The sequence below is a fragment of the Amphiura filiformis genome, chromosome 17 (assembly GCF_039555335.1).
Source record: "Amphiura filiformis chromosome 17, Afil_fr2py, whole genome shotgun sequence".
Classification (NCBI taxonomy): domain Eukaryota; kingdom Metazoa; phylum Echinodermata; class Ophiuroidea; order Amphilepidida; family Amphiuridae; genus Amphiura; species Amphiura filiformis.
The window spans coordinates 51,904,048-51,928,601 of NC_092644.1; the positions used below are offsets into that span (position 1 = coordinate 51,904,048).

Below are 24,554 nucleotides of genomic sequence, written 5' to 3' on the forward strand. Positions count from 1 at the left end.
ATCCCGTAGTTGAAACATCTACGCGCTGAATTATCTTCCTTGAAATCATACCAAATCAGCGATTTTAAGGAATTGGATAGCAACATTTGCGCAGTATTTTTTGTGGGACCAGAGAACATCAGACATTCTGAATATGAGGAATGTCCTTCTGATATCAAATATTTAGATTTTTTTAAATTCGGGCTATAATACAAATTTGATGGCAAATTATTAAAAATCAATATTTTTTATATTTAATTAACAGTCTTAAATGTCAAAAATATCAATTTTTAATAATTTGATATAAATTTGTACATCACAAATTTCAAAAAATCAATTTTAAATTGATATCAGAAGGACATTCCTTCACATTCAGAATGCAATTTGATGTGTCTGATGTGTTCTCATGTCCCACAAAAAATACTGTGGAAACTTTAATTAAACCTTTAACAAATTACATATCATTCTCTCCCTTCCTCCCTCCCTTGTTTTCTGCCTCCCTTCTTACTTCAACAAAGAAAATACTTACCTTTGTTTGTGATTGTTTGTCCTGTCGTTGTCCCTCAACAAAGGAGAAAGTTGACAGCTGATGGTGCAGATCAATATTTCTTTCTTGCAATGTTATATTAGCAACATTAGTCTGGTTCAATTGATCTCTCAAATTCTCTAACTCCAAACGCATTTTCTCAAATGCATCGTGATTAGCAGTAAGCTCAAACCAAGAATCGTTCAGTGACCGTGTAGGACTCGGCGATCGACTACCTTCAGTGGCTCGCAACCGTCTCTGTAAGTGACGTATTGCTCGTCGTAATCTCTGCAACTGATTCTTCAGCACGCCAATTTGTTCTTTTAGTTCTGTTATATCATCCGTAGAACCAAACTCGGTAAATGACATCTCTGATGCAGCAAGTCCTTGCTCTGACGGAGCTGGACTGATAGAGGCTGAACTGCTGGCACTATCTGCTGACACGTTACTATAATTTGACATAGATCTAATTCGTGAACCCAAAAGAGATGACTGAAGCAAGTTTGAATCACTTTGCACTCGTTTTGGTGTACCAGGAGGGGCAATACCAGCATTATGCATTTCACGCCTGTACTGTTTAATTTTATCTGCCTGTCGATGCACTGTGCCTTCAGTGGCTTGAAGTCTACGTTGTAAACTTCTAATCTTCTGCTTTGCTTCATCAAGATCTCCTTCCACTTTTCGTAGTGTCTTCTTGTAAGCACTGATAGTACTTCTGTCCTTAGTCGACCCAGTCTCTTTAGCAGCACTTCCCCCATCAGTCTTGTCTTCATTATCCCCACCGGCTTTCCCATCAATCTGCTCTTGCAAGTTTTCAATCTCTTTAGCCATATCGACTATCAATTCTGGATTAAAACTCTGGTTTCCATCGGTGGCACTGTTCAACTCAATGTGACGCTTCAGAAGTTCGTTAAGCTTATCGGCACTGCTGAGCTGCTTTTTCAACCGAGCAATTTCTGCTTTGTTTTCTGCGCCAAGTGGTCTTTCCTCCAATTCTTTATGTGCTAGATCTAATTGTGTCTGCATTTCATCCAATTCCTTCCTAATCTCCTCCATTTGCTTTCTTAATTTTGCATTGTCTTGTTTTAGTTTATCCATCAAGTTATGCCCATCTACAACCGGAGTGTCTGTTGACAACCCAACCATCTGTCTCAATTCCTCACATTCCTGATCTTTCCTCTGCATTTGAGCTTTAGTGTTATCCAACTCCTTTGTAAGCACACCCAATTGCTCATCGTCAGATGAGTTTGCCTGTGCAAGTTTCTCAAGTTGTTTTTGCAGTGCATCATTAATTTGTTTCAGTTTAATACATTGGCCTTTCAGACCTTGTACATGGTGTTCAAGGTTCTTGTTGTATGCTTTGGATTCTTGGAGTTCACGCTGAAGACGAGTGTTTTCTTGACTTAGTCCAGCAATCATGCTGCGACCAGGAGTGATGGGAGAGCTAGGGCCGATTCCCAGATGGTGACGCAGGGCTTGATTTTGCTGCTCCTTTTCCTGAAACAAGAGAATTAATGTCTCATTAGCTGTAATCAGTGTTACTCATACGACACTTGAATGCAAAAAGACCAGAAGTGATAATAATGCACTTATGACCTTCATGCTTTCATTTCAATTAAGTATTTATTGCTTTAGAGAGACAAATTATCGTGAAATGCTTCAATTTAAAACAACTAACCACTGTGGGTGACAATTATCCAAATTAGTGGAACATTTAAAAGCACAAAACAACCAAAACCAATAATAACAAACGTTTAAATACAAACTAAGTCACTGCTGCAGTAGCATCTCATAGGTCAGTAAATTAGTTACTGGCAATTTTTAAGGGGGTAAAAGCCTTCCAATATAACTGTCCCACACAAGACTTAAGAAGGATAATTGCACATTGAAAATTTGCAATTTTAAACTGATTTTGGGACAAAATAAAAGTAAAATGGGTCAAAAAGAAAAAGATAAACAGGCCAAATATATGCAAATCCTGCTGCGTAGTCAAGCTGGCCTGCCTGGTATGGGCAACTCTTCCCTCTTCACCCTTGTTCATCATGAATGATTTTGAGTTGCACCAAAATTCAAAAAATTTTAATCAATTATTAACTTACAGTTTACCTTTGGTGTACATAGTTATATTGTGCATCTACATAAACTACGCAAAAAAAGTTTCTTTATGGTTAGGAAATTTACCCACTATTAAAATCTAGCGACCAATTGTGTATGTTTGCTAAATAATCGCATGCGGGAGATTGTCCTGCGTATTTTGACACCTCAATCACTACCATACGACACTCCTGAGAAAAGATATGAATGTTTAAGTAACACGAGGTCGAAAAATGAAAATTGCAAAGAAGCCTATTCAATGGTTTTAGAGCTGATTCACTGATCCAAGACGGTTTCATTATTCCCGCCTTTTCAATTTTAATTTAAAGCATTTTAATTGATTCATGTTGGATAATCCTTTGCTTATTGTGCAGATGAATGATCAAAAACAAAGGTGAGTGGGTACTAAGACATTTACGTTTTGAGAGATGGATTTGAAAATGGGATTCAAAACAGGTCATGATTACAGCTGCATTCCTGGAAGCAGAAGGATTTGAGACACTTGAGTAACCCTCCAGAAGCCCTGATCTTAACCCCTTGGAGAACCTTTGGGATCAGCACAAGAGACGAGTCAACAAGAAGATAAAGGCAGATACAACTCTGGTGGGATTGCGTCGCATCGTTATCAACGAGTGGAACGGGGTTGAGCAAGGTAACATTCGACGCCTCATTAGGAGCATGAGACGCCGCGTGGCTGCTGTAAGGGAAGCCAACGGTGGACACACAAATTGAAAGACTGGTAAAGAAAGAGATTAATCTCAAGTGAAGTTGGAAGCAGCAGGATGATGCCTGAAATGTGCTCAGCAATTAAACAATAAATGTTATCTGCATGTTTGTTGTTGTTTGTGTTCTTTTATGCTGAAAACTTGAATAGGCCTTTTTGCAATTTTCATTTTTCGACCTCGTGTTACTTAAACATTCATATCTTTTCTCAGGAGTGTCGTAGAGTAGTGATTGAGGTGTCAAAATACGCAGGACAACCACCCGCATGCGACTATTTAGCAAACGTACTAAATTAGTTGCTAGATTTTAATAGTGGGTAAATTTCCTAACCATAAAGAAACTTTTTTTGCGTAGTGTATTATCATTCAATAAACCTACAATTGCATACCTGTATTTTCCTATCTTTTTCCATGAGGAGTGTCTTAGCTTGATCCAATTGCTGTTTCAATATCGGTACTACTGGTCCACCATCTGGTTCAGGTTGGTTCTGGTTTAGCATAACAGCTTCAAGCTGTTGTGTCAAGATCCTTCTTTCACCTTCACTTTGGGCAAGCTTAGTCTGCAATGAATGTGGGATGTTACAATTTATTTTGGGTGTCAAGCAAGCATTCATTTCATAATGTTTTAAAGAACTTTTTAAAGGTCCGTAACCCGATCGACAGCATCATCCCCGATTTTTTTTTTCATTGTTGATGAGGTTTTGGTATCACATAATAGATACTATTTTTCTCATTACTATCCTGAAATTTGACGCCCAAGTCGATGTATTTCGGAGAAATCATGAAACACAGCGGTTTTTACAGGTTACCAGTTGTTCGCATTTTACACGACACGGGAGTTTTGGGTAGTCATAGAATGAAATCGGAATAGATTCGGAAGTCTTCACCCCAGTACCAATTCGTCATAAAAATACATCAAATAGGCCCCTAATGTCAAACTATAGATGGCGCTATAATGATATAAAACAAAAAACTAAAATAAAGAAATACATAAGAGGCGAAATAAATAAGGAAACATGACCTATATTGTCAAGCATGATACAAGGAATATGAAAAAAAATTATGAGAGCACCTCCCCCCATTAAAAAAATTAGTTAAAAAATAAAACAAAGAAAAATCATAAATATGTGAAAATGTGCATCATATAGCTAAAAATAAAGAAATAATTAAGCGAAGTAAATACAGCATGGGCTATCTTGTCAAGAATGATAATGAGCGCAGTGATATGTAATGTTTTTTAAGATTAATCAGTATGAACAGAGGGTATAAAAGTGTACAGGGGCGAGCCGGTTTTCAGTGCCAAGGCGAACACTTCCTGTTTCCACCGGGACATGCGCTCGGCTGTTGTTTCGGGATGCCTGACCAGAATGCAATGCACGCGTATCAGTGTATTGGCTTGCTAATATGCTAATTATTCACATTTATGCTGAAATTGTTCCGTTTTCTCACATAGATTGATAAAGGGGACAATATTTGACATTGTGTGTAAGTTTGAAGAGAATCCATATCCTAAACCGATAGGGTTACCCCCCTTTAACAAAAGATGTCATTTAATACACGCATAACAGTAATGACAAGTGAATGGAACAATGTACAAAACTCTGAGCAGCATTGGGAAAAGAAAAATGGACCAAACATAGAAGAAAGAAATGCAAGTAATAAAACCACTTAGGGTAATGGAGACTGGAAAACAATCACTGCACAGATCTGAAACACAGACAGAAAAGTGAACTGCACTCACTCAGAGGACTACCATTTGCAGGTATCAAAATCGTAAGTTTTATTTGAAGTCCAATTTGAAAATTCAGGGATGTAAATGGTTAACATATCCATATCCTAAAAATCTATCTGGTCCTTGGACAGGTGGACGAGGGCTTGAGTGTGGTATTGCACATTTAAGGGGGTTTGTCCGGGTGATAGAGTACAGGATATCACCACCCCTCCTAAAAAAAACACACATCGTACCTGCAAGTCCTCCAGTTGCTTCTGCATATTATTTGTAGGAACCTTCTTAGATGGCATCTCTTGTCCTGGAATACTCCTCACACTCTCCAAATCTTGCCGATCTTCCAATGACTTCCTCCTCCTCATCTCATCAGCATCTGAATCTCCATCTGACTTTGACTCATCCTCATCTTGTTGTGAAGCTGCCATTGGTTCCTCTTCTTCATTGCCCATGGTGTGTATCACTGGTTCAACATCACTGCCGACACCGTCTGCTCTTTGATTTATTTCATCAAGACGCATTTGTAATGATGCGTTCCAACGTCGGCTTTCCTCGAGTTGATCCCTCAGAGCTTGGATTTCGGCTGGATCGGTGGAAGTTGAGGCTGTAAAACAACAGACAACATGAGCGTCTTTTAGAAGATAAATTGTTACAATGATTAATTAAAACTTATTGCTGCATTTGGTACAATGGTAATTAATTAAAATTCAGTACATTCCACAAGTGTTCAGGACTATAGAAAAATTATTTAATTCGTGTACATCGTGGAACATTCATGTTACTCCGCGACTAATAATGCTAATACACGCACGTACAACGCTACTCTACACGTCTAATTAGCGAGGCTATCTGCGTACAACTTCTTACTACGCACAGCCACACAAAGAGTATGTTCCACAATGTACACAAATTAAATAATTTTTCTATAGTCCTTCACGTAAACCTTCAAGGCTTTAAGTACATTTTGGCATCTGATCGATGGCAACATAGTATCCAAACAATGACTATAACTGGATCACATAGGCTTACTGTCACACACAGCAAGCTTGCAGTGAAAGGATAAAAAACTAATTGTTACTGGGCATGGACAACCATGCGTATTTGAACTCTGAAATCCAAACCTATAAAAGTGGATCCAGTTTCAAATCAAGGATGTAGTAGACATAGTACAGTGACAAATCATCCAATATGTCAATTCCAAAGAACTTTTGAAAGTCAGAAATAACATTAAAATATTTGCCATAGTGGTTTTCATACTTTTGACCAATTTTATATATGTGAAGTTTTGAAATTGGGTATAGAGGCCGTCAGCGTGACGTCATATGCCGCCATCTTGTGGGTACACGCTGCGATGATCGTTCAATCTCCATGCGTGAACAGCAAAATCACTGCGCCGATGCGTGAAAAGAGCTGCGTGGCAAGCTGCGCCCTGCGCGCAGTGCCTGGCGCATGAACACGCGTATCATTTGTACCCACAAGATGGCAAAAGGCTGACGGCCTCTATACTGTTAACATAGGAGGTTTGGATTTCAGATGTCAAATACATATAAGAGGCAACATTGTAGGTTCTTAAGAGTCAACACTAAAATATAAATTGTCACTAACCTTCATTTACAGCACTAGTTGTATTTGGCTGTTGCTTCAGCAGGTTATTCCTAATTTCTTTGTTCCTTTTGATCCCTTCCTCCAGTTGTTTCCTCAATGCCTGCACAGCTGATAACTCTATATCCAGTGCATGTGATGGCTCCATGGTATGTCCATGGTTAGGACTTCCTCCTGTTGCAGGTGGTGGTGGTGCTGCTGGTGGTGGTTGGCTACTCTGGGTGATGTTTACATAGAGTTGTCTTTCTGCTTTCAAGGCATCACTGAGGTTACCTAGTTCAGCTAAATGATCCACTAGAGCCTGCTGTAACTATATGAATCGACAAAATGTGAGACTTATCAAGTCCAGTGCACTCAAATATTGTACTGATGGTGAGTCAGTAACTTCAACCCGTAGAGGCTGCTGTTTCACACACACCCCTGTCTGTGTTTGCCTCCAAACGTGGACATTGTGTTTTGCTATCTAACCGAGGACGTGTGTATGATGTTTTCATTGCCTAACCGTGGACTAAAATGGCGGATTTTTTTTGTGTATAATACAAAACGGAATTTTAGTCATCACCCTGCGGACGGTAGTTTTTACACGTGTGGTCCTCGGTTTCAGGCAAATAGCGTTTTTAAAAAGCATCTAGCATGCATTTGAGGTCTTTTGCAGCAGTTTGAGACCGAGGACAGTCCTCGGTTGGAAGTAGGTCCACAGTTTAGGGTGAAAAATCTTGTGTGTGTCCACGTTTGTCGGCAAACACGTACGCACACACATCTGTCTGTGTTTGCCTCCAAACGTGGACATTGTGTTTTGCTATCTAACCAAGGACGTGTGTATGATGTTTTCATCGCCTAACCGTGGACTAAAATGGCAGATTTTTTTTGTGTATAATACGAAACGGAATTTTAGCCATCACCCTGCGGACAGTAGTTTTTACACGTGTGGTCCTCAGTTTCAGGCAAATAGTGTTTAAAGCATCTAGCAGGCATTTGAGGTCTTTTGCAGCAGTTTGAGACCGAGGACAGTCCTCGGTTGGAAGTAGGTCCACAGTTTAGGGTGAAAAATCTTGTGTGTGTCCTCGTTTGTCGGCAAACACGTACGCACATCTATGTGTGTATCAACATGTGTGTGTGTATGCCATTGGCAGTGCTTTGAATACTTCTGATTTTAGAAGCTGCACCCAATGGATGGGCACAGAGGTTGCAGTCATGCCGCTAAAGCATTATAATCTTATAAATACACAAGAATTGATTGCTGTCCTCCGTGGTTTAGTCCCCCGCACCTGAAACTGATGTTGAAATATGATCAGAATTTTGGCAGATTAAAACCGCATCTCCAACAGTAGATGATGAAATACTAGCAATTCCCTGGAAACATGCAACACCAAACACATAAATATCATTGAAGGCAAGTATACACTGAGAAATATTACAAAATCTTGTGCATGTGTTGGGACCAGCTAATGGACCTCATGTCCTATCCTTTACAACCTTTCTCTTAACATGCCTGAACTTTGTAAAATAACTTTCTGACATTACGTTAATTTTCAAGCTATTCTGGTGAACAGATGATGCTCACCAAGAGTTTAGTGATCTTCACACATACCTGGTTATTAGAATCTCCTCCTACTGCTCCATTACGTACTGGTATACCAGTGTCTTGTAGTCTCAGCTCCTAAAAAATACCACAAAAGCACATCATAATATTTAATTATTCCAATAATAAAACGATTAGTTCTTTTGTTCTATAGCTCACATCAAATGAAGATTTTGATTAAAAAAGGGATTAAATCCATTTTGTATAGTTTAGAGAAAATCAATGTTTTTTGAAATAGGGATGATTACATTTATTTCCTGCCCAATGAAAGATATCACATCAAAGCTTAAAACCCGGTTTGGTTTCATTCTTTTATTTTCACGGTATTTCCTATATACTTCTTTATTTTATTCCCTTTAAACAAACAGATTTGATCAAGTTTCAGAAAACTACTTCACCAGAAAATGTTTATTTAAAAACAACACCCAAAAAGACAATGTCAAATCAATTTGCTGCTCTGAAAAATAAAATCTTTACAAAAATGTCCTGGTAACAGTAAACAATCATGCAAAACAGCCAAGATATTTGAAGATCTTCAATTTGATTTGTGTAGATTCTGTGCTACACTTGTTATACCATACCTGTACGATGTTATCTTTGACTTTGCCTGCATGTATTAGTGCATCAATATGGTCCTGTTTGGCTTGTAGCTCACTTTGTAGCTCAATATTCTGCCTCCTTAGTTTAGCCTGAAATAGAAGAACACACAATGTATTTGCAGGTTTGTTTGAGACACCACAAGTATAAATGAAAGAGAAGTTGACATCGCATGATATCTCTTGTGTAAAATTCTGTAAGTTAACTTTGCCAGTTGCTTCATACTTTAAAGGGTGCCCATAGGATCATGTTGGGCAGGACAAAAATATTAACTTTATTTCCACCACAAAGTCAAGTATACCAAAGTTGATAGTTTTTGAAAGGATATGGTAAAAAGAATTTGGAAAAAAATTACCCATTATTGAAAAAAAAAGTTCAAAAACTAGATTTTCCTGCCACACTTTTCAAACTACCATAACTAATTACACTTACTCTTTTAGTGGATCAAAACAGCAATTATTGATATAATAATGTGTAATTTTTTTATTGGGAAAGGTAAGGGTAACTAGTTATATTGATACTTCTCTGGTACTATTTTTTGCCATAGCTGTAACTATTATATATCATGTATGTGAAACAAAGTTTACTGCAAAGCATGATGTACATTTTAATGCACATATATGACAGCTTTGAGGCAGTAACTACATGGGTTTTACATATCCATACTAAGAACACATATGACACTATATTACTTTCATACTTAATGTTATGCCCAGACATTATGGTGACAAAATAAAACAAACAAAAAAACCAAAAAAAACACCACAATTTCTAATTTTTTAGTGGATGTCAAATCGGTCCAGTTTTTGTGACACTTTAATAACACTAAATGGGCTATTCCAGAAATGAGTAGCACACACACAAAGAAGACATGGGAAAACAAACACACAAACAAACAGACAAACAAAAACAAGTTCATAGATAATGTATTGATGGTCTAAAAGGAAACCATCTAAAATCTAATCTGTCTATTTCCCAGCCTATTAGTGGCAGGCTATGAAAAAAACGCAAACGCTGTAACGAGTAGATCAGACACACCAATATAACATACCATGTCCATCCTCAACTGTTTCTCAGCCTTTTGATCTCTTTGCATTGCATCAATGGTAGACCTGCAAGGAAGCAGAATAAGATACCTCAGTATATAGCTATAGTACTCATAGCCATGATCAGGGATTTCATAAGACTGTGAAGAAATAAGAAGCATATGGGTGACCCCAAATTCAAAGTGGTCAGTAAGGTCAGCTATAGCAACAAAAGCAACAACAATGATCTATTCCATTTAAAATCATACTAACCCAGTGGAAGATGTTAGAAATATCTTCCACTGGGGGTGTATGAATTAAGAGTTGATTAATATGCTAATTCCATTTGAATTCCATACTCCCCCGTGGAAGATTTTGGAAATATGATAGAAAAGCCTTTAAAGATACATAACACCAACATTTGGCAAAGTTCTGATATTGACGTAACATTACCCATACTTTTGTACGCACAATGTATTGGCCTTTTCAGAAGGACTTAAAACACACTGATCATATACAACTATTAAAATATTCAAGCAAGCAATTTCTGGCAATTTGAACAGGTATTTGACCATGCAGTGGACACCACATTCACAAAGTGCTTCATCAATTTGATTTAAAGAGCAAGAGCAATGTGGTACATGATTGATTGGTGTGAACAATCACACCATGCCACACATTCCTCGAACGCGCTGTCACTAGTGTGAATGGTTGTGGGGTTTCTGTTCACTGTACACAACATCTTTTTGAGCTAATTTTCAAATATTTCCCATTATTTGCTGAAAAGGTCTACTAAGAGAAGAGAGGGATAAAGTTGCCTATTGTCTTCTGTTAATCCCCATTTTGTACTGTTTAGTAATATAAAATATCACTCATTTAGTTTCAGACCTTATCTTCAAAAGAATTTTTCATGGTACAAAATCAAACCATCCTTGGGTAGGAAAAACCTCTGTGTCTTTAGCCCCTGAACATGTTTACAGCAAAACCTCATATGCAACCTCTTGGCAGTTTTGTTTTGAACATGTTCAAGGGCCACAAGTACATAGTAGGTTTTCCTGCCCAATGACGAATTATGGTATAATTTTAAAGCTGAATCAAAATGTTCTTAGGTTTGTGGGAATAGGTTAGCAACCAACTTACTTTGCTTTAGCTAGTAATCTATTCTTATTGTCCACTTCACTTTTCAACGATTCTGTGTCATCTGTCTGTGGATGGTTCAACGAACTCAGCTCATCTATTAAAGCTTTAACAACGAAAGAAAAAAAATGACATGAGTTTACATGAATGTGCTTTTAGCCTTTTACCATCCTCTGCACTTGAGTATGTCCAATTAATTAAATGTATGTATATTTATTCATGTAAAACAATGGTATGCCACATAGGAACACTAAGCATAATGAAATGTGAGGTTATCATGCATAACCACTGCAAAAATGAACAGAATACACAATAGGGGTAACATTATCAAATACATTTTAGGTTATTTGCAGCCCATTGCACACACTAAGGAATTGAGGATGGTTGTGGGTTTATAATGTTGTGACGATAATTCAGTCAATAATTGATTATTGATCATAGTGCAGAAAGCTATGATAACTATTCATCAAGTGAACGTTTTTATATCCGATTCCGTGCATCAATTGCACTGAGTGAAGCAAGGATTTGTTTCTCCGTTAATAAATTCGTCACTCCTTGCTAACCTTGCGACTGATGCAGGTCTACTCAACTTTGATCATGATGGATAGTTAGACTGGTAACATGATGACGATTTTAATGTCATCATGTCTTGCACGTGATTCATATTAAATTATACTACTTATGTGATGTAACTCTGGTAAGATTTTATATTAATTCATACATACATACCGTAAAACCCCGTCTACAAGGATATACCTAAGAAACGCCCTCAATAAAATTGGTTGCTTGTTGTATTTGGAGTTTGAGCAAATATATACTGGCACTGGGTGGCTATGCATTCCATCTAAGTATGTTGTAACACCAATCAATTGTATTGACATAATAACGACTGTTTCAGTATATCAGGATCGTATAGCTCAATTGATAGAGCGTCAGACTTTGGAACTGAAGACATGCTGAAGAGAGCATGGTCCGGGCACCGGTTCCGCTTTTTTCATTCTCGTTTAATTTTAACTTTTGACATGTTCTTTTTATCTTTCTTCAAATCTACCTTTCTACTTTTAATTTTAGTTTTTTTTTTTTTATTTATTTATTTTTTTTTTTTATAGTTTTTTTATAGTTTTTTTTAGTAATTTTTTGGTTTTATAGAAACTAGTAAAAGCATTTATTCTAAATAATAGCGAAACCCACGGTTAGACAGATGTGTTGTAACTACTTGTCTGTCCTCGTCTTTGCAATAAAACCTATGTTGCACCTTTGTGCCATCCCAATTCTTGAGGAATGGTAGGTAGGGTGCGTTTTTGGCTTAAGTTCGATTTTGTTTCTACTTGAAATGAAATCAAAATAAATATTGTTCTGTTGCCACAATTGCAGTGTTTTCAATAATAAAAAATAGATGAGGAATAATAATTATTCCATATTTGAATCTATTGTCCCATCAAGAATAGAGTGTCTTCAAAAACTTCAATCAATTCATCTGACAAAGGAAACTATTCTGGTCATTCAATTTTGTTTCGCTTGCACCTGTTATATCACAGGCGTTGGTAGAGAAGGCACACTTCTCTTGTCTTCACCGAAGTAGTGATGTAAACACTAACATGATTAATTACCATAGCTAGCAATGGACATACACTATTTTTTGTTCCACTTGAACCCATACTATAGGCTATTCGCTGTCGATGTGACGTAATTAATAGGATTAACTACCATAGCAATTGATGAATACAATTTGAGAATATATAGCCCTGCACTTCATCGTTCACGTGGCACCTATGCATTAAACCATAGTTGTCAAAGAAATGCTAATCACTCGCCATGTAAGATTAGTATTTATGAAAAGAGTGGTATTCAATCTATGTTTGGTGACATACGCGGGTGATTAGTGCAATCTGCTTGATGGTAGTTATTGCGATTATTACGTCACCGACAGCTTAATTGTAGTATAGACGAATCCAACAAGCCAAGTGATGGTCAGAATTTATTAAGCCATTATACGCTGGTGAAGTTGCGTAATTAATCGGATTAATTACCATAGCAATAGGTGAAAACAATTTTGAACATATCGCGCTGCGCTACAAGCAGGTTACACTCATCACCTGTACTGTGTATGTCTGCAATCATAGATTGAATACAATACTGGTCTTTTCAAAGATCTTACAGGTGCAGCATGATATGGTTCAATGAAGAGGTACCGCCTGAACGTATCAGTGTATAACGCGGTATATTCAAAAATTGTTTTCACCTATTGCTATGGTAGTTAATCCGATTATTAATAACTTCGCCAGCGTATTGAAATAAAACAGGAGGATGTGAGTTCATAAGGGCAATGTCGGGATTATAGGTCACAATCGATGTGGAGAGATGAGAGGTCCGACCAACAGCCATAGTACACCACATTTCGCCATAATTCATTCTAGAAACGCTTGCTGTTAGAATAAGAAAAATTTTAATGCTAAATTATTGCACATTCTAGGGAAGCGTGGTTACTGTTTTGAAATAACCGAGTGAGAGGGTTTTCAAGAAAATATTTTTCCTGTCAAAACTGAAGCATCCTCTGTATAAAAGAAAATATGAATATTAACTGCACATCATATATAACTATTCGTGATACCCAATTGTGGCATATTTGAGGTCGTTTATGAAGCAGAGAATTTTATTTAAATTTTATATACGCCAAAATATTTTTTTAATTGAGCAAGAATAAGGATAGAAAAAACGTTAAAAATCTATGTATAAATAACATTAGACCCGCAAAAGATTACTGTTTCGCTTTTTATGGTATTCTAATCTTTTATTTCCGAAGAAACATTTGGGGTCTAAAATGGATTTTTTATGTAATTGATAAAAACATCGAACGTGTATACAAGAAAAATGGTAGGTTTTTCTCTATAGTATTTTACTGACCATGGAAATGTACTGAGACACAAGCACGTGTCAAAATCGATATAATGTATTGTCCATATAGACGCCCAGTTATCATGCTTATCGTTGATTTTTTTTGTATAAAATACGCAGTTAACAACAATTGAGCGCTAATAATACACATAAATGTTTTTATTTGAAATATAATTCCAAAATATGGTACGTTTTCTGCCTTTGCTTGTCACGTGGTAGGCCTATGTTGAAGTTGCGATTATATCTTGAATAAGTTCCAAATGAATTCCAACAAGACAAGTAGCCGAGTGGTCTAAGGCGCTGATGGGTTTATAGTGTTTCCAAAGCAGTCCGCCGCCGTGAGTTCGAACGCCGCCTCCGCCAAACTTTAATGAATTAAAATTAAAATTGAAATTTTACTTTTAAAAAATTTCATATTGGGGAAATGTGACTGGCAGAATTTATGTATGGCGTGGAGTGGTGTGCAGCCATAGCGAATGGTTCATGTTCAACTAATTCCAGCGGACGGTCTGTGGCTAGTAAGGAATCGTCTTTGACCACATGCGCAGATCTGTCTCGTCAGGAAGATATTTAATATCCCGAATTTATAATAGGCCTATGCCTACCAGTTCCATCGTATAACCGATCTGCTAGAGAATATTTGTTACCATGTTTAATAAATTCGTATTTATCTTATAATAAAATGTAGCCAAATGTATATTATGTGTCACACGGTTTTCTGCTGAACCACTAGCAGGCTATGTTACCACATCTATGACAATGACAAAGGTGAATTTTGATGATTTTACGATCGTCCGGATGAGCAAATCACTGAATGGGTCTTTAGTTCCTCCTCTCCTTATCCTGCCAATATTATATGAATCAAAGAAAAATAAAGAAAAATAAAATTAAACAAGAAAAAAAGACAAAGAAAAGAAACAATAAAAGAAAAACAATAGAATAAATTAAACTAAATATGAAAAAAAAAATGATCACGAAAGGAGTCTTTAGAAAATGCAAGAAAATATAAATGAAAAGTTTGAACAATATTTTGTTTATAAAAGTTTGTGTGACCGTGATGAGGCTCGAACTCACCATCTTCCGATCTAAAGAACCAAAGTCTTATGCCTTGCCAAGTGAGCTATGCTCGTGAGATGCGAAATAAAGATAAAATAATACATTGTATACCTGCTTGTGTCGGTAAATGATTTGCTCAAATTCCATAATGATATAATATTGTGGAGGGCGCTAGCGTGAAATATGCTATCATCACAGTCGCTTCTATTCCTTATAGACGGGTTTCTACGGTATTATTTTGATCAGTTTATCTGATAATGTAATTTCCTAATAAATTCTATGATACGTAATTTCTGTTTCATCTTGTTAATCATTTCGTGATAATCATTCCCGTTTCCGGTCATTCCCTAAGTCCTTGGGTCTCCAAATCTGGTACCTCGCTCTTCCTTCCCATGACTAATTCCCCAATTAAAAGTCATAACAATAAAAACATCCATGTTTGAGCATGATTACAAACGCACATAAAGGATCCCATTAGAATGTTGATGGCCTTTCAGTGATAACCACTTGCACCTGCAAAACAATCTTTTTGTCTCACCTTGTTTTTCTGCCAGTCGTCTTTTGGCTTGTGCCAATTCTGCTGTTAATTTCATCCTCTCTGCACTAAGCAGTTCTGGAGAATGTGGTGGCGATTTCTCTGCGGCTTTTTGAAGTTCCCAAAACAGGCGATCTTTTTCTTGATTACTGGCAAGTAATTTCTATTTCACAAGAAAAGAGAAAGTAACTTAAGAAACAATGTAAAGATATCTGTTGATTTTTAACAAGAAAATAATGAAACTGTCTCAATTAATGAGATTAATGAATCACACTTTTGGAAATGTTTAGGCTGGCTGTCAGGTGTGCGATTAAATTGTACTTGGTAAGAAGTTCAGGAATTGAGGTGTGCTATAAATTGCACTTGGACATGCGAATTAAGGTGTGCGATGATGTGCGATTGCACTCGCGAACCTTAAAACTCAATCCCTGACACAGGTGGCTTGTCAACATAAATAGACGCTTCTTCAGCATATATAATGGCAACCTCCATAGTGGTACCGGGGTGCTAAGTGGAGCCAAAACAATACCGGGAATCACTTGGGAAAGCCAACTAGGAAAAGACAACATGTAGAAATTGACTGACCAATTGAACCTAAACATCATCCTAATGGCAAGGTTCATGTGCAATTAAATTTGTGAAAGACATTCCTTCACAGAGAAAAATCCTGCAAAATATTGCACAGACTATAACAAAATTGAAAGTGTGTATCATTTACTTTCACTGCAATTTCATAGTGGTAGTCTGAATAATAATGTAAAATCAAATAACCAAAAATGTGCATATGGGCTATTCTTGGAGACGGCACAAATATTACCAACTGCAATGTTTGAACTCTGCTAGAAATGCTTTTAGATGGTATGAATTGATTTGTCTGCGACTTCATTTGTCAATCATCTTTAAAATGGTAAACACGTTTTATTATGTTTGTAATGTTTATGACATATGGTCTGTATATGACTTGCATCAACCATACATACCTCAATAGTTTTGTCTTTTTCAGCCAAAGCATTCCTCATCTTGTTAAGAAGTGCTCCTTGTTCTTGTTCAGTTGTTGCCAGTGTATCCTCAGCACCCTGCAAATAAACATGCAATTCATGTACAAGATATTCTTAGCAACCTAACATTTTTCCACAGTGCATTAACAGATTTTGGAAACATACTTAGGAAATAAACCTTTATTCATATTCTAAACAGCAAAGAGAATTTGGGACGTGCCCAAGAGGCATGATGACCGAGATTCATAAAATCCTATTTGTGTAAAACATCACATAGCACCCCAAGCACCCTGTAATTGATAGTAAATATCTTATAATTCACCTGAATTTCATATTCTTTGTCATCCAGTTGCTTCTGCATCTCCTTTAGCATGTCATTTTTGCTAGCCATCATTTTGTTATGCCTGTCATGTAAATCCTGTGAAAATAAGAACCAAATGGGAAAAATATATTGCTCTGAATTCAGTTTGTATTGTTCAAAATATATAACACTCCAATTGGAGTCATATTTCCTGTTGCCCAATCATAATATAACAGCCATACACCAATGGAAGGGAGGAGATATATTCTCCCTATTATGATGACATCATCAGCCATGTAATTTGTCAGTGTTTATTTTATACCTGCTATGTGGAAGCAGAATAGACACCATGGCAGTTACTACTTTGTAAGTAGAATAGAAAATTACAAATTCAGTCTAGATATGGATAAACATTCCAGTAAATCTACAATATTGAAGCAGTTGATATGATTTATTAAAAAATTTAATTGGGGACTATTATCTGTTACAACTCCAGTGACACCTTATGCATACTGGCCTGGGTAGGATTAGCCATATGTTTAACAGAGAAGCATGAGAACTAACACTACAGCCCTTTTATGTTGATTTTTGGAATAAAATGTTATTTATAATACATCCAAAGGTCCAGTGAAATTAATGAGGTGGTGCAAGTCTACAGTTTAACTTTCACACCATGTACAGGTAAGTCCAACACAAAATATATCACATCCTCATCCCGCACCAAATCAACTTGTCGTGCCGGACTTGATGCCAGTTTAGTCTAAAAGGTGTAGGGGATCTCAGGCATATTGCTGGGTTGAGGAAAATTCTGGTTTGGTCACTTTATAATTGGAGCAGAAAAAAATATGATCATGCTGGGACAGTCGATTAAGACTTAGATTAGGGCTAATATTTAGGGTTAGCCTATTAGAACAGTGGCTATAGTCACAGTGGTCAAACTTACTTGGATGTAGCCCCAGCAGTAAGCTTACCTTGATTTGTTCATCTTTCCCCTAATTGTACCCAGTAAATCATGCACTTCCTTCTCACTAGCCTTTGCCATTTGGTCCCTTTCTGCCAATATTTCCTGCAAAAAATTTCAAAATATCTATGATTTATAAAGTTGTGTATCTAATTTCTACACATCATATAATAGCACAATTACATGTGAAATCAATGTAAAGATGCTACAGTAGTGCCTGCTGGGAATGAAGAACAGTGTTGCCACAAATTTTTAAGCAGAATCACACAAGTCAAATTATCAAAGTCCCCCAATTTTCTAAATAATTATTGGTATCTATGGAGCAGGAAACTACCAGAAGTAGCAAGTGCCACTGTTGACAAGTCATCTAATTTTTTTCTTTACCATTGGTTTTTTACGGGACAGTAAATGGTCAAAAGTTGCAGGAATATCTTCAAAAGTTGCCCAATTGGGGGTACTAAATTGCAGGTTTGGCAATAGAGAACAAAAGGAGAGCAATATAAAAGGTGTAAAAAACTTGATTCAAAATTGAAAAGGTATGGAAAGCCAACAGGATCAAATCCTGCAACGGAATCATGGCTGGTCATTATGGTCAAAAACAAAATATTTAGTTTGTTACAGATCTCTTTTATCATAATCCTGGTCATGATAAATAGAGATCGAAGACAAACAGGAATAAACAATAATGGAAACATTGTTAATTATTTTGATAAAATGTTCATAACTATGTTTGTCATTACATTTGCTACATGAAACATACCTAATTGTTCACACACACATACAATATTGCAATAGTACTACAGACTGACCCATATATGTTTAACCCAAACTGGGAATAACAATAATTGATCAGGGCTTGCATAAAAGGGAGACTAACCCGTATTTTGCAAGTTTTCATACAATAACAGTCATAAAATTCAGATTTTGTACAGGTTAAAATGTTTCTCCTAATTTCATTTCTTTGGTTTATCTAATTGTTGATTACTAAAGAGGATAGGGAAACAAGATTGCCAAAAACCATAATGCAGTTACTGAAACGAAACATTGATTTAGACTGAGTTTGATTGCTTGTAGACAAACTGATTGAATTTTAAGTCAGGCCTGACTAAAGAGGATATTAGTATTGAGGTATGTTTGATCCATCAAAATGGTATCATTTTCATTTAAAAAAAGATGTCAGTATTTATCTGAATTCAAAGACTACAGCATGTATTTAGTTAGTCCTCTTGTTGAGTTTTTATATGCCCATATTGTATTCCACATGGTATGAGAAAGCAGCACAACACCTGTATAACATACCTGAATAAGCTTATCTTTCTGTATAATTCTCTCATTGAGTTGTTGTACCAGATCATCCCTATTTTTGCCACCACCATATGAACCCTGAAGGTCCTCAATGGTTTGGTCCTTGTCTGCAAGCGCATTTTGTAGTTTACCAATGAGGGCGTCTTTGTCCTTTAAAGCCTGTTGGTGACCATCCTCAGCTTCCTGTAATTAAATGAATAAAATTGTATGGTTTGTAGCTACAAATGTGACCAGTTCCCACATAACAAAACATGTGCAGGTTGAAACAAGGATTCTCGAGTAATAATATACTATAGCATAAGCCACACGTTTGCGCTGTGTGAGAGGTTGACCTGTGGAAGATGTGATGCATGCTTACGTCATCATTTCAAAAAAATTTAATTGCGAAAAACGACAAATTGGCCGTGTCTTTCCATTACTATCATATTGTGAAAAACCAAGTAGCTGAGGAGTTAGCTCAATATCCTAATAAAATATTATAACCGATGCCCCAATGTCGACTTTGGCTAAATAAGCTGTATTTTTGCCGGAAAGGGTCCGAATTAATGGCACTCGATGTGCGCCATCTTGGAAAAATTTGGTGTACCAAACTCCCTAGCAACTGTCAATCAATCTGCGGGATAAGTCTGTTTCACTATTGAAGTAGTACGCAGAACGTTGTCGTGCACATGTACGTAAATTTTAGGCCAAGAGTTACTATGGCGTTACTAGTGTACCAAACTCCTTAGCAACTGTCAATCAAACTGCCGTAAAGTGACTTCACTTTTTATACAGGGATTGAATACGAGTGTCACAGCCCTGGTTGAAATAATTGCTGCTTAGCTGCAATTTTTGCTTTTAATTTTTTCTGACAACTTCAAAAAAGAATACCTATTCAAGCGAGAGACAAACCTTTTTCATTCTTGGCCTGAATATATCGTTATGAATTCGGCTGACGGCCGAATTCGGCTGACAGCCGAATCCGGATTTGTTGTTGACCGTACTGCGATGCACCGTTAGCTAACCCTGTATGCCGCCCTCTTCTGATTACTTATTATGCTGTAATCATCTAATCTCCGTTTAAAATTGATATGCTGCCCTCTATCATGTCTATTATGTACAGCACTGATCCCTTGCTCTCTAATTCAAAAGTAATGCATGCGTAAAATGAATTTACCAAAATCCAAATCCGGATTCGGCCGTCTGCCGAATTCATAACGATACACGTAAGTGTACGCGATTAAACTTTATGCTCGCAATTCAATACCCTGGCCAGCGAAATGTGCACCACGTCACTGAACTTGAGGTGTATAGAGGGTATTCAATACCACATCACTCATGACTAGAGTCATCATCATTTAGATAAAATTCTGTTCTCCATAAGGTACCACTGGGCAATTCACATGATAATACAATAAAACAGGCAAGTATAAATGGTTCTGAAATCGATCTAGAGACCTGGTTCTCTGTCATCTATAGCCATCGTAGAACTCTCCTCCAACATGGCTGCCATTTCAATTGTTATACCATTCCGGTTAGTTTATTGCATACACTCTATAGTTCTTTGCATTCAATCCTACAAACCTTTTTGCCTTTAGTTTGAGCCTTGTTTGCATCCCTCAGCTGTCTGTTCTTGGCATCCTTCTCTTGTATCTCATCTTCCAAGGACTGCAGGTTAAAGAGATATAAATAAATACTAATAATAAATTTATACCTCAATTAGAATTCTTTTCAATTGCAAAGTTTGTTCATTTAACATTTATTTGATGTATTGTACTCTGTGCACAATGAAAAGTAAAAAGCTCCCTGGATAGTTGCTTTCATAGTGCATGTTAGTATACAAATATATACTGCCATGAGAGGTTCTTGTTAAAACTATGGGCCCGAGGTGAGATCAATAGTACTATTTTCGTGAGGGGCGCAGCCACGAAGGAAAATAGTATTAATTGATCTCAACGAGGGACCATAGTTTTAACCAGAACTTCGAATAAAGGCAGTATATATTTGTTTTATATACTTCATTAATATATTCTTTGTTTATTGATTGGTTAAAAGAAAATTATTTGACGCGTTTGGACTCTCCAGCTTCTATCCTGAGTGAACAGCACGACCAATTTAAGCACAACCTATATTTTGCCCTTCAAAAAATCGAATAGGCTAAAATCGGGCTAACCAATTACAGCAGCGAAATCACGCTATGGCAGTTTAGGCGTGCGTGAACCGTTCCGTCATCGAATCGAATGGCGCACGCGGAAGGCATGGTCAAAAGTACTATTTACGGCTTGGAGGTACTATTTACGGCTCATCCGGGACATTGAAAATACTATTTACGGCTTAGAGGTACTATTTACGGATAGGAGTACTGATGGTAGAACTATTTTTGGTCATGTGATCCACTTTTAACCAATCAATGAACAAGAATATATTAATGAAGTATATAATAACCATTGGTTTCTGGTCCAAGAATGGGCTCATACACCTGTTCCGAATTATGATATGCCACAGGCTTTGTGTTGTGATCATTTCGATCAGTAGTTCGTAACAAAGAAAGCGTGAACCAGTTGACCTAGCAACGTTCATATTCTAACGTGAAAAACGCCAGTGAATAATGTCAAATCAACATTTGCATCAAGTCATATCAATGCCATCTGCCGATTTCCTCTTTTGGAATCAGAAGAATTTGCAAACTGCATCGCTATCTTGATGGAGAAGACAATAAAAGCTAGTCCTTGTGTCTGTAACATCCAGGTTGGACAGCAAAAATGCCATCTTATATGATATGGACTTCCAGTTTTCAAATTTTATGTTATTTGGTAAAGGACAACCAATCATCATATTGGCCAAATAATTGACTGCTTGCGCAAACCAAATAACAAGCTTCTTCCACATGCAAATATGAATGCTTTCATGGTTCATTGCAAATGAGCAACAACATGTATATACATAACTGTTGTTGGTGTATACTTGAGGTAGAAAAGACTGTTGAATAATATACCCTTGGAAAGTGCTACAAGGATGGTGAAAAGTGAACTTCTGATATTTGTAAAAAGGAGCATATGCAAAAGCTGCACATTCCAGAGAACAAGTAAAACACCTATTTGTTTGCAGCACAAGCCCCTCTTTGTTTATAGTAAGAATTCCAATTGAATGAACGCAGCTTTCAACAGCTGTACTCGATCCAACCGCGATTGTATATCGCGTATTTCAAACTACTACGCTTAACGCATACGACCTTGGATACAATGCTAACCAATCACGAAAAGTGCGTTGGCATGGTTCAGCGTTACTCACGCACAGTCGCTGCGCTGGCGTACATCGCACAGTGTACGCAAATGTTCGTCACGCTATTAAAAGCTGCGTTCATTCAATTGGAATTCCCACTATAGTTGTTGCTTTTTTGTATTACTTTCCTGATGGCCTCTTAGCTTATCCAATATATCACCTTTACATGTAGTTGGGGGGTTCTTCATTTGTTATTGATTTAAATACTGCACATGTCTTGCAATGTGTCCACAAATTGAACACACATGTTGGTGTCTTTTCCAACATTTACGTACACCAGCAACACCAAGTAAAGATAAAACCTTGTACAACTATTCTGTAACTTACATTGATCCTATCTTCAGCCCCAAGCAGTTCACTGTTAGCCCTCTCAAGTTCACGATCTCTTTCTCGAAGGGCAACTCGCAGCTTTCGGATCTCACCATCTTTTGCTTCTGCTACTTGGAATTTCTCATCTATAGCATCCTAATTAAATATAAAATCAAAGTTGCAATTTATGAAATGCAATCCTCAATATTTGTATATCACAATGCAACAGTTCATTCCTATTGCATAAATAAAGGAGCCAAATGTTGTTAAACGGTGATGAATCCACTTTCCAGTCACGTATGATGCGAACGCAAGTTAACGGAAGCGCGTATACGCAGGAGCGGGTAAAATTCGTCATGTCTAAAACTTGGTTTTCATGTTGGCGAGATAGCGGCTAAACATTGCTGTTTTGTTTTCAGGGATGCAAGCTGACCTGAAGGAAAAAGCCTGAAAAGTGTGTGAATCTAGGCCAAAAGCCTCTAAAACGGGCTAAAAATAAAGAAAAGTGCAGGAATTTAAACTTCACGAAAGCAGGAATTCCTGCAAAAGCAGGAAAATTTGCATCCCTGTATTTTGTAGCTTCATTGATCAGTGATATCAACAGAGAAATCACTGATGTTCTTGTAGATCGGAGGTTGAGTGGCAATGACTAATTGACACTCCTAATGAAATAATCATGTCAATTAGACAATCTTTAGCTTGTTTTCGTTGTTGAAAGGGATTCAATCATGTTTCACCGTTGTCCATCACCGTTTAACAACTCGCAAGCGGCGCGTCTGTGTGGTTTGCTTGACCCTCATCAGTCTGAACCTGTGGTCCGGCGCGTCTGTGTGGTTTACTTTAGCTGCTCGGGCAGCTAAAGCTGTCCTCGCGAAGTAAACCACGCAGACGGCACGGACGCATCATTATTAAATAGTGATGAACAACTGTGAAACATGATTGAATCCCTAATGATTTTATTACTATAATATTCATACTGCGGTATGCTTGTTGATATCAGGATTTTAAGAGATAATATGTGATCATCCACCACGAAGTGGTAGTAAAGTCGGCTCTAGATCATTTTCTGTTTATTGCAGATTTTGAAAGAATGCATTTTCAGCTTTACAAAAAGATGTGCAAATCAATTTGCTTACTTCCACAGCCTTGTCTCTTTGTTTCAACCTATCCCTCAGGCTCTGTATGACCAACTCCTTGCCATCACTTTCATCCTATTATGGCAAAATAAAAGCAAAACAAAATGTTATCACATTATATTCTTTCACAGTCTGCCAAGGCAAAAAAAAGTTTTTGTAGTCATAGCAAAATATTTTCTTTACAGCTCAACTTACCGTACTTTGCCTAACCAGACGTTCCATGCCAAAATTGTTACTACACCTTTACATTTCATCAAATCTCTTTTTGATGTCTGTCATTTTGAACATCATACTTGAAAGATGTATGCTATGTAGAAACTTTATTTTGCAATTTCATAATTTGCATATTATTAGCATATTTGCAAGAAAAAACATGAAAATCAATAAATACCTATATTTTTCACAATTTCAATATTTTATTAGAAATTAAGCATGTAGGCCGTTTGTTATGACTTGATGAATAAAACTGTTAGACAGATTTTGATATTTTTGCTTATGTTTCCTGTTTTGCCGCAAAATGTGTAAAAATCACAATTTTTGGATGACCTATATTTTCTTTGAATATTTATCAAATTTCTTAATTTAGGTATAATACAGTGCAGAAAAAGATGTCAAAAAAATCTGTTAAAACAGATTTCCAATAAATTGTTCCATTTTCCATTTTGGGTTAAATACTCAATTTTCATAAAATGAAAACATGTCCATTGCACTTTTTCCTCGAGATGTACTATAATATCAAGGTTACGGATATTATAATCCTTCTTATCTTCACTGATCCATCAGATACCTATTGTTATGAATGATCAA

The 24,554-nt window shown here is 36.9% G+C and overlaps 1 protein-coding gene across 1 annotated transcript in view; it reads right to left on the bottom strand.

Moving 5' to 3' along the window:
- LOC140137279 (uncharacterized) overlaps positions 1-24,554 on the bottom strand; it is a 64,269-nt gene that overhangs the window by 16,858 nt on the left and 22,857 nt on the right. Inside the window, 17 exon segments of the mRNA XM_072158924.1 lie at positions 509-2,002; positions 3,711-3,881; positions 5,287-5,651; positions 6,653-6,959; positions 8,241-8,309; positions 8,813-8,920; positions 9,880-9,940; positions 10,994-11,096; positions 15,480-15,639; positions 16,457-16,552; positions 16,797-16,892; positions 17,747-17,766; positions 17,769-17,841; positions 19,036-19,224; positions 20,605-20,688; positions 22,630-22,767; positions 23,748-23,822. Coding sequence (XP_072015025.1) covers positions 509-2,002; positions 3,711-3,881; positions 5,287-5,651; positions 6,653-6,959; positions 8,241-8,309; positions 8,813-8,920; positions 9,880-9,940; positions 10,994-11,096; positions 15,480-15,639; positions 16,457-16,552; positions 16,797-16,892; positions 17,747-17,766; positions 17,769-17,841; positions 19,036-19,224; positions 20,605-20,688; positions 22,630-22,767; positions 23,748-23,822 — 3,609 coding nt within the window.